Source organism: Chaetura pelagica, unplaced genomic scaffold, assembly GCF_000747805.2.
Source record: "Chaetura pelagica isolate M959 unplaced genomic scaffold, ChaPel_1.0 scaffold90, whole genome shotgun sequence".
Lineage (NCBI taxonomy): Eukaryota > Metazoa > Chordata > Aves > Apodiformes > Apodidae > Chaetura > Chaetura pelagica.
The window spans coordinates 18,117,123-18,127,681 of record NW_009953496.1 but is presented as its reverse complement, the minus strand read 5'-3'; the positions used below and the strand labels follow the sequence as shown (position 1 = coordinate 18,127,681).

Genomic DNA, 10,559 nt, shown 5'->3' with positions numbered 1-10,559 from the left:
AAGGCTACACAATAAGATCCTTCTTGTACACCTTCCCTCTTTTTGGCAGTCAACAAATTGGGTGCATTTAAGCCAGAGATCAAGACCATTGTCTTTAATGTCAATCTTGGATTTATATAATTGCTTTTGAACTGCATTGATACCCTTTACTTTCAGCTTCCAGAAATGTCTGTGGTAAGGACTTGCCCAGATGAACTATTGGTCTTATCTCTTTTAACCTTCAGCAATGGGACTTCATGTATGTGTGTCTTTATTTCCAAAGCTAATGGAAAGAAATATAGTAAAGCCTTTACAAAGATTTTTATTTTTTTTTTAAGGATTCTGGTTTTGAGACTGACTCAGAAAATGGAGAGCAGGATTCTTTTTCTCTACTACTAAGTTTTTACAGGGATAATTCAACTGAAACTTGAGGGGCATAAGGGGAAGCCTGCTTGGTCTGTTCTTGGTCTGTCAGAAATGGCATTTGTTGCTCTCCAGGGTATTTTTTAAGTCACATCTTTTTTTTTTTTTTTTTTAAATCTCTTTTTTTGTGTGTGTTTGCCAGTGTAGGTATATATGTGGCCAGACCTTTTAATTTATGTGTTCCATTTTGTTTGAAAATTGATATTGGAAAGATGAACTTTGTTAGATATTTTTTTAATTTATTCCAAGATTTAGTAAAATCAGGGTAGCCACTGTCCCATTATTATATTTCCCTTTCTTCAATTTCTTTGTTGAACCTCTTTTCATTGAAATTTTGTTGAATATTAATAACTGGGCATGTTCATTGGAAGCTCAGTTCTGATAAATAATTTTATGCCTTTAAACATATAAATTAGGCTATATGCTGCTGTGGTTCTATAAAATACTTAAAAATACAGTTTTGCTTATAGGTGATATGCTAAATTTTTGCCAAAATTGGTAAAAGATTAATTGTGCACTATTGAACTAGCCTCTTTAAGTATTGAAAATCATAGTAATAATACATTTTTCTGGAAAATACATTTAATAATATTCTTACTATATGCTAAGATACAATGATGTTGTGTTTACTAATTGGGTCTCTAAAACTAGTGTATTTTTTACTTTTATAAAACGTGTTTGGTTTTGTTAGTCTCTAACTCCTTAGAAAAATTTTCTTCAGTCTTTAATTCTCAGCTCTCATTGAGCTCTTTTCCCTTTTTTTAATATTCTTTGCCGATAGCAAGGGTCAAGAAACCAGGCCACACATGGGATGTGGCTGAACATTTACAAGACTGAGATACACTGCAGAAAATGTTCTCTCAACAGTTTCATTTGCTTTTTGGCAAGTTCTGCAAGCAGTTGTGTGGATGCTTCCAATATTTTGTCCTGGTGTTTTTATATTGGCTTCTTGCCACTTTCCCAATATTTCACTGGTTCCTAATCCTTTCTAGCCCCTTCAAAATTTAGTCCAAATACATCAACTTGCAAGTCAGATATCTTTTATGTAAATATAGTTAATTGATGCAAAAGTAATTAAAATTAAAACACATAACTTCTAGCTACAGGAACAGCATGTTTTTCATATCCCAGCTCATGCATGTATGGCCACAGGCAGCTCCATATGCTTCATATGTTTATTTCTGAGCTGTGCTGACCCTATTAAATGGGAAAAACGTTTGTAATTATGTAATAGTAATTAACAAGGACAATTCTACATGGTGTAACTAAGCGTATCAGTTCTCTATCACTAAAACATTGACAGTATCAAGAAAATAAAATACAATTACAACCCTGGAAAAAATGAGTTCTTAATTAACATATACCTTTTTAATTGGGAAGAGGGTATTGACTGCTTTTCAGTTCATGCACGTCATCTTCCTGGTAGATCATCTTTCCAGGAGTACTCTTAGTTACTCTTAGGAGTACTCTTGCCATATTTTGTCTTACTTGTCTGTTGTTTTTTTTTTAAGAAGAGAACCTACCTGCTTTGTTTTGGTGGCTAGCTCTTTGCATAAAACCTGAGTAATGTGATATAAAATTTGAAGCTTACTACCCTGTAATAATTCATGTGGAGAACTCTGGGCTTTGTTACTCATTCAGACCAAGCCAGAAAGCTTTGCATTTTTCTGATGTAAAGAATTTTTATAAGTACTACATAGAATGAAAGTAATATAAATACCATAACTTAAAATTCTGTGTAAGTATATGAAGAATGTATGCCTGAGTACTTCTTAAACTTGCATTATTTGCTTCAGTAAGTTTTGTCATATATACTAATCCTGCTGCCTTGTTTCCATAATTCTGTCTAAAATAGCTGGAAAAAGAAAAAAATAAAAAATTGAAGCAACTGATAACATAATGCAGAAACTGTGCAAAAATGGATTGAAAAAGCTCATCAGGGAGCAAACATAGTATACTACTGTAAGATTGGGCACATACCAAATTACATTGTACTGAAGTTTTGTTGGCTCAAGTGCAGGGAAGGCTTTTTTTTCTAGTTATATTTGGTTAATAATTGTATCTGAAGCAGTCAATAGAGAATCTGAAAACTTCAGTACATTTTAGTAATACAGATCTTATCAGTATCGAGTTAATTTTCAGTGAAAATTTATATTAATTTAATGATAATTAATGAATATTTTCTCAGAATATGTTTGCTTTGTGCTGCCTAGCTTCCTAATGGTCAGTGAAATTAAAGTTGGATTTTCATTGGTTTTCATTCCAGAAAGGTGAAAAAGGAGATCCAGGCATTCGAGGGAACAATGGGCAAAAAGGAGAATCCGGTATCCAGGGTTTGATTGGGCCTCCTGGTCTCAGAGGTCAGCCAGGAGACAGAGGACCCCCAGGGCTACCTGGATCAGATGGAAAACCTGTATGTATAAGATCTCAAACTTGTCATTTTGGGTACCATAAAAACCCCAAGCCATGCTTGCTCTCTGTTTTTTTTTTAACTGTTCTCTGTTCAATACAGGCACGAGAATTTTCAGAAGAGTTTATTCGACAGGTGTGTTCAGATGTACTGAGAAGTAAGTTTGAAAGCCTCTTTACTGTTCTTTCTTTGTTTAAAGTACGAAAGAAGTTTCCTGATAATCGTAAAGATGCATTCTTGAAAACAAGATCAATATTGATGATTTATCACTTGTTTTCCTTCAGATATGGAAATATATTTTCGCATTGTGGGTTCCAGAATTCACCATCTTGTTTCCTAAAGTTATTATTTTCTCTAAAGAGAAGAAACTGATTTTTTATTAGTGGCTAGTGGGCAATATTTTAATATTTTCTTGTTACAATACTCTAAGCAATTTTTTGTTTTAATTGTCCCAGCCCAGTTGCCTGCTATCCTTCAGAGTAGAAGGCTACAAAACTGTAACCACTGTCAATCCCAAAGTGCTTCTCCAGGACTTCCAGGACCACCAGGTCCAAGAGGCCCTGAAGGCCCAAGAGGATTTCCTGGTTTACCAGGAAACGATGGCATTCCAGGGCTGACAGGCATCCCAGGTCGCCCTGGGGCTCGTGGGACAAGAGGTACTGCATGCATGAATCACGGTGCTAATGGCCTTTATGACTTTGCTTTCTGCTTCCAGTTTGGAATGGGATTAGTGCAGGGAGGAATAGAGGAATGGCTGGGTTTATATCACAAAGTGCAATTGAGGACATGGTGCAATGTGAATGTTCCATTGCTTACGAAGAATGCATGTCAGAAGAGAAAATGCAAGAACAAAACAAGATAGCTAGTGTTCAGCTCTACTGTATTCAGACTTTGTTTTGATCTTTTTAGGGAGTTCTTATTCTCATGGAAATATTTTAACTTAATTTAGATTGTTTTTTTAGATGAAATATGCTTAGATGGGGGTTTCAATATTTTCTGGTTTACCTTCTTCCAGATTTCTTTCTTTCTGCTATTTCAAAGAACAACATTCACTGGCTATTTATTATATGTTACCCTGTAGGCTGATTTTTGGCATGTGACAACCTTTTTACTTCTTCTGATTTCCTCCTTTTTTGCTTGTTTTGTTTTTTTATCTTATAAGGCTTTTTGATAATTGCTTTATGCTTTTTAAGCAAAGCACAAAACATTCTGGTTTCTTTTTAGGCAAGCTAAGTTTATGCTTCCAGGTAACTCATCCATCCAAAAGTTCCAACTGCTTTCTGTGATGTATTTTCAGACTTTAAGTTAAGTATGCATATACAATCTAGAACTAGACCAGGAGGATTGGTGAAGTTCCTAATATGGTAACTGGCCCCATCACCACCTCTGTTTCCTTTAACATCAAAATAATCAGGAAAGCTGTATGAAAACCAGCTAACTAGTAACATTCCAAGGGTAGGCAGGCAAACGATTAGTAAAGATTTATTTTCTTTGTCACTTATTGACTGTGACCTAGCTCATCAAATTAATTTTAAATGCATTTATGATTTGTCTGTAGTACTTTTATAATTTCATCTCCAATAGGAGAATGTGCAATTTTCAGCTGGAGCTGACACTAACAGTTCTGTCTATTTCATAAGAGCTGGAAAAATAGATATCTTTTTCTGTGAAGAAACTTATTTGGTTGTACTAGTGTAAGAGAGCACATTTTGCCTCTCTCAGTATTTCTTTGGTGGAAATTTAATTATGCCATGCATTGCAGAAGATAGACTATATAATCTGTATTCCACAGGGATTGTGGTGAATACCTTGCACTTCCTTCATAAAACTTCTTAAACACTTTGCCAATGGAAAGTAATGACAACAAATTTCATAACCGCTCATTATCTGTTTCCTCAGCTTATCGTGGCTGTCTGCTTCACAGGTGCTGCACCAGCTCTTAACTCAGTAGAAATGAGGATAATTTAGAACCGGGTTAAACTCTGCAGATTGCAAGGCAATGCTCATTTTACATCTCGTTATTTGCTTTTGAACTACTATGTGTTTTATTCAATAAGTATTATCAAATGCTGACTTCCTCATTCATTTGATGAAAATATTCTTGTGTGCAAAGTTCTAGATGTGTTTGTGTCTAATGTGTCTAATTCACAGGACTGCCAGGAAAGAATGGCGCAAAAGGCAATCAAGGAATTGGGGCTCCTGGGATTCAAGGTCCCCCAGGACCTCCAGGTGAGAGATGGTTCAGCTGTGCAGATTCAGTGCATGCTAATAATTTCCAAGAATTGTTGTTTAGAAAAAGTGTAAATATGATTGGGAAAAACCTAGATAGCTTTTACACATCTTCTGTCTCTTAATCACCATGTATGATTTATGGCTCATGCCTGTCTCTTGCATGCATTTAAAGTTGTCATATAATACATTCTTTAGTGTAAAATGGGTCTTGTAGAGACTGGTACCTGTGACTGCCATTTCTTGCTAGATGGCCATTATCTGAAAATTGAGCCCTGTTATACATGACTGTAAGCATTTCTTAGGGAAGGAAAATATTCTTCCTAACAGCACTGTATTCCTGCAAAATGGGGTATTTGGAAGAAATATTAGGGCCTGATCCAGAGCCAGAGCAACAAACAGAAATAAGAGGAGTCTGATTCGTGCCATAGTGGTTCCAGATTATATTACAAAGTATAATAGGGTATTAAAGTAGATCTTTAGATTTCCTTTTAAAAGCTGTTTTATTTGTATTGTTTTCCATGTGCTTAAAAAAAAAAATCTTAATAAGCTATTGTGTTGTCTGTATAAACATATAGACCCTTTGTGACAATAATTGTGTTTTTCAGTTTTCTTTGGCTGCTTACTTCACCAAAAAGCAGGGGATTTTTGGGTCCATATTTTTATTTTAATAAAAATACTCTGTAATGTGTTTCTCTATTGCACGTGTGTTCTTAAGGTCCTGAAGGTCCGCCGGGTATGAGTAAGGAAGGACGTCCTGGAGAGCGTGGGCAACCTGGTAAAGATGGAGATCGTGGCAGTCCAGGAATGCAAGGACCAGTTGGACCCCCTGGAATTTGTGACCCATCACTATGTTTTAGTATAATCGTGGGGAGAGATCCGTTTCGAAAGGGACCAAATTACTAATTTGTGATACAGTAATTTAGAGGAATAGGTGTGGTGCTTGTCTTTTGTGGTCTTTCAAGTCTCAGGAAGGTGACCAGCAATAACCATATAAGCAGAAGCAAAAGTACCTCTGATATTATAAACATTACAAATAATGATCTCAAAGGTTTTATGTTCCTTAGAGAAGAAATTTCATTTCTTTAATATAACTTAACATCGATTGAATCTTAAGTGGTTTTTGAAGAGAACAGCAGTTTTAATAGGACTAAAATTAACTACAATATTTGGTATTTAGTAAGAGTCTCACACTCCTGTTACCACTGAAATCCTTTGCAAGATTGCTGGACATGCCACTGAGGAGCAGGACTAGACCTAAAATTATATTGGTCAGGTATAAATTACTGTGAAATTTTTCACATGCAGCCGACATATGCAATATTTGATTTTGAAAGAATGTGGCTGGCTTTGACTTCATATGTGTGTGAATCTCACTGGCTTGTGTACATTTCATATGTCACGGTTCCAAATGTTCTGTGAGCAAAAGCATATATCAGATTTTTATAAATTAAGAAAAGTATCTGGACTTATTGGAATTAATATCACCTATTTTGCTGTGCAGCTCTTTGCTTAAAACCAAGGTGAAATGCAAGGCTAGAACTCTACTGGTTCAAGACAGGCCAAAGTTTTATTGAAGGTATAAAAGGTTCCATGTGGGTGATTCAGTTTATATGAAAATAGCATTACAAAATAAAAAATAGCAAACTGGTATAGCTGCTTTATAGATATGATTTGACAAAAAAAAATAATATTAAAAATGTTTGCACAACCCCAACGTAGCAGTTCTGCATAATTAAGTACTAACTTATATACCTTTTACTGTTTCTCCCCAAGGACTGCAGTTGCCAAATTGAAGATGCAGGTTTACTAGGAGAAAGGTCTAACTGCTGGCTGACTAGCTGTAATGTTTCTTATGCTGTTTCTTTTTTTAATGTTAAGCAAGCTATGTGTAATTTTCATCGTACGCTTTGCTGATTAGTTGTATTGCTTGCTTTTACATGAAGAGCAAAGGCACAGTTCCCATGAAAATTGACATTGCATTTCTTAAATTAAGGTAGTCTTGTATTGAACTTAACCAATGCTTTATAAGTGGCTTTCTCTAATGTGTTGTTTTTACGTTGTCTTCTATCAGAGATTGGTAATATGCTTGACATTCAAGGTAAAATAAAATTTTGTAAAGAACTGGTGGTACTTGGAGTGATTGAAAGAGTGACCTGTGTCCTGTGTCACAGCAGAGTGGTGACTATAACTCATGGAGGGATAGTTCCACCTTGCAGCTGCACTTTCTTTCCCCAACACCCTTCCATTTCTTCTGGAAAAAGCACCATCTCCAGGAACAGCACCTTCCTCCTGCGCTCCCACAGAGCTGCACTGTGCCCAGTGCTGCCTGCCCAAAGCAGTGGCCCACAGAAGTGTGTTTGCAGTGAGTAGCTTAGCCAAACCACAGCCTTGGCTGTGGTGGAGAGCAATCATTAGCATCTCATAAAACCTAGTCTAAAAACCTCCAAAATTATTCTTGAAAGACACTGATTTGGAATTGAGAAGGGAAACTGTGCCTGAGGTTTTGTCCCCAGAGAAGTGTTCCTCTTGTGAATCTCATATTTTTCTGCTTCTTATTATGTTGCATTCAGTTTCACACTGTTTATTTTTTTTAGGCTGGAAGTGAAACATACTGCTAGGTCAGGAAGGAATCAAGATCCCAGTATATTTGTAGAGCCTTTCTGAATTGTCTGCACTCCCTGATCATTTTAATCCATGTTTAAGACACCTTCTCCAGTAAGATGTATGATGGTGTGACTGGCGGGCCTGGGGGGAAGCAAAAATAAAAAAAAGCAAGTCAGAAGGACCTCTGACTGCAGCAAATACAAATGGTAACCCAGAATCCCTTACTTTTAGAATATCCTGGTATTTGTTTTAATTATAATTTAAAATAACATACATTCTTCCACATCAGAAGCATGGTGGAAAATTTGGAATTTAAAAAAATATTTCACTTTTTTTGGCATTCATTTGGGCAAGACATTTCCTTCTATATGCAAACGTTTCAGTTTTATCAAAAGGAAAAGAAATTTTATTGTAATGCATTTGACAGGAAAGAAATCTTGATTCATCAGCCTGTCTGATTTTTGGTACCTTAGTTTACAATTTCACTTAATCAAATTCACACATATATCAAGCTTCAATTTTAAAAGTAGTTGTGGTTTTCTTATCCCATTAGTCCTACTGGACTCTTTTTTTCTGAATGATTCTGACGGAGGATCTATATGTAATTTGCAGTCTGACCATTTTGTATGCTTTTATTCTTATGCTAACGTTGTCTTTAGCTTGAGTTACTCCTTTTTATGTCTTCTTGAAAACCAGTCTTCCCTGACAACCTTTTGTTTGCTAGGTTAGACAAGCAAACCTTTTATTTTCCACCTATTTGAAAGGCTCTCCAATCCCTTTCAATCCTTGTAGATCCTCAGTTTTTTGAGGGGGAATGAGTAATTTTAGAAATATGTCTATAATTCTAGGTAAAGAACCTCAGTCGTACCTCGGTGATGTCAATACTTACTCAAAAGATTTAGCTCTGTTTATCTTCTCATTTTCTTAATTATTGGATAAGTTATACAAGAGTCATTTAGGTCCATAGTATTATCCATATCTACTCCCTCTTCTATTTTGTAACAGATGAACTCCTATAGGATGGGGTAATTCAGGCTAGAAGGTATCTCAGCTTAAATTAGATATACTTATTTGTTCTTAGATATATGAACTTGCGGTTTTTGGCACTGCATTTCAGAGCTTTTTTACTCTTCTAATTGCAAACTAATTTCTTATGTATTCTGATCTTCCTTTCTTTTGATCCAGTCTTCATCATCATGCCCCTACTTTTTGTGTCAAGGTCACTACAGAAAACAGTACTGTTGATCCACAAACCAGTTCTCAAAGCAATCTACTTCTTATCAATGCCAATATTTCCCTTTCAATATCCCTAATCTTGCTTATTTACTTCTTAGTTTTATTGTTTCCATAATTGAAATCCTGTGTCTTAATCTTATTTTTTTTTGGCTACACCAATAAATTAGAAAATTTTACTTTTCCTCTGCTGCTTCTGGTGCCTAAGGTAGCTCAGTCTGGTCTAGCACAATTTTTTCTGCACAGTGCTGCTGAAAGAGCACAGTCTCAGCTAGTGCATGTTTTTGTTACAGCTTGAAAGCAAAATCTCATGTTGGAGCTCTTTCACATTGTATAATAAGATAGCAAGAAAGACTGACTTTGGAAACTAAATAATTAAGAGACTTCAATGAATTTAAGACAAATGTCAAACTCTTGATCTGCAAAAGGACCATATTTGCAGCTGAATCTGTTTGATTGCCTTAACTGCTCAGTTGTTTGGATGCTTTGAGCTTCATTACTGCTATATCTGGTATTTTGCTCTGAATTTGAGTCTGGGAACCTGTCACATTACTACAAAAAGGATTTGTTTTTGACAAGATGGAACTTTCCAGAGGAGATGCTAACCATCTAAGCTGTGCAGGTGCATTTTTTAAAGCTAATACCTACGTTGCTTACTTAAATGAAGTCAAACACTTTGAAAACCTAGTTCTATATGATTAAAATAGCCAGAAACTATTAGCAAGTGTCTTGACTCCCATTCAAATAGATAAGTTATAGCCTAGGAATTGTGATTCAGATATTGCTTCTTAAAGGATTTTATCCAGACAGTATTTAGCTGACTTCAAAAGACTTTAATTTTCTGACTTAATCTGATATAGTGGGATTATGCAGTAAATTTGGGTGGGTTCAAGATCATATATTCCTTTGATCCTTTAACTGAAAATTAATATTTTACTGAGCTCTTCGACTAATTCTGAAGTTAGAGTCTAAACAAATGGTATAAACTTGAATATTATCAGGTTAATGATCCACAAGTGAGAGAGTCTTATTTAGTATTTGTGCAAACTGTAGGAGGTTCTTGTGGGTGTTGATCTGCAGTTAGAAGCTGTGAATAAAAGAAGTCACTGTGAAATGTTACTATCTATCTACCAGATATTGTCTGGAAACAGTTAGGAGAAATTCTGTTAACTGACATTTACTGACTCTCCTGATGACAGTTTTAAAACTGTATCTTGGTCTAATTTTTAAGCAGAGGGTAAGATGGAAAAAGAATTTCTAGACTCTTTTTAGTAGCATCCTATGGTGTGACCTTGAGTTAAAGAATATACTCCCTGATTGGTCTAGTGCCTGTTGGTGTCAGTAGAGGAACAGCCATTCAAGACCCCAAGTTTTGAATACAGTTTCAACTCATAATATCTCTTTGTGTGTAAAAGGGATGTTAAGTTTACTGCTTTACTATGTCCATTGATTGCTACTGCCTCTTAGATACTGAGGCATATACATGAATTGCAAAGTATTACTGTGGGAATGGAATTTCTTAATGTAAGCTTAGTGCTGTGTGGAGCTCAGCAGTTTGCACCTCTGAGAATCGTGATCTTCTCAGAGAAGTTTGGAGTAAATACATATGGAGTGATGTGCCTGTATATACATATATCTAATTTAGTAAAAGACCAGATGTCACAGATGGCTTCCACAT

At 35.6% G+C, this 10,559-nt stretch overlaps 1 protein-coding gene across 1 annotated transcript in view; it reads left to right on the top strand.

Annotated features, from left to right (window-relative positions):
- COL21A1 (collagen, type XXI, alpha 1) overlaps positions 1 to 6,017 on the top strand; it is a 74,482-nt gene extending 68,465 nt beyond the window's left edge. Inside the window, exons 26-30 of the mRNA XM_009999271.1 lie at positions 2,669 to 2,815; positions 2,915 to 2,969; positions 3,268 to 3,468; positions 4,964 to 5,041; positions 5,760 to 6,017. Coding sequence (XP_009997573.1) covers positions 2,669 to 2,815; positions 2,915 to 2,969; positions 3,268 to 3,468; positions 4,964 to 5,041; positions 5,760 to 5,947 — 669 coding nt within the window. The 3' untranslated portion in view covers positions 5,948 to 6,017. The remainder of the gene's footprint in view (positions 1 to 2,668; positions 2,816 to 2,914; positions 2,970 to 3,267; positions 3,469 to 4,963; positions 5,042 to 5,759) is intronic.
- Positions 6,018 to 10,559: the final 4,542 nt, after the last annotated feature.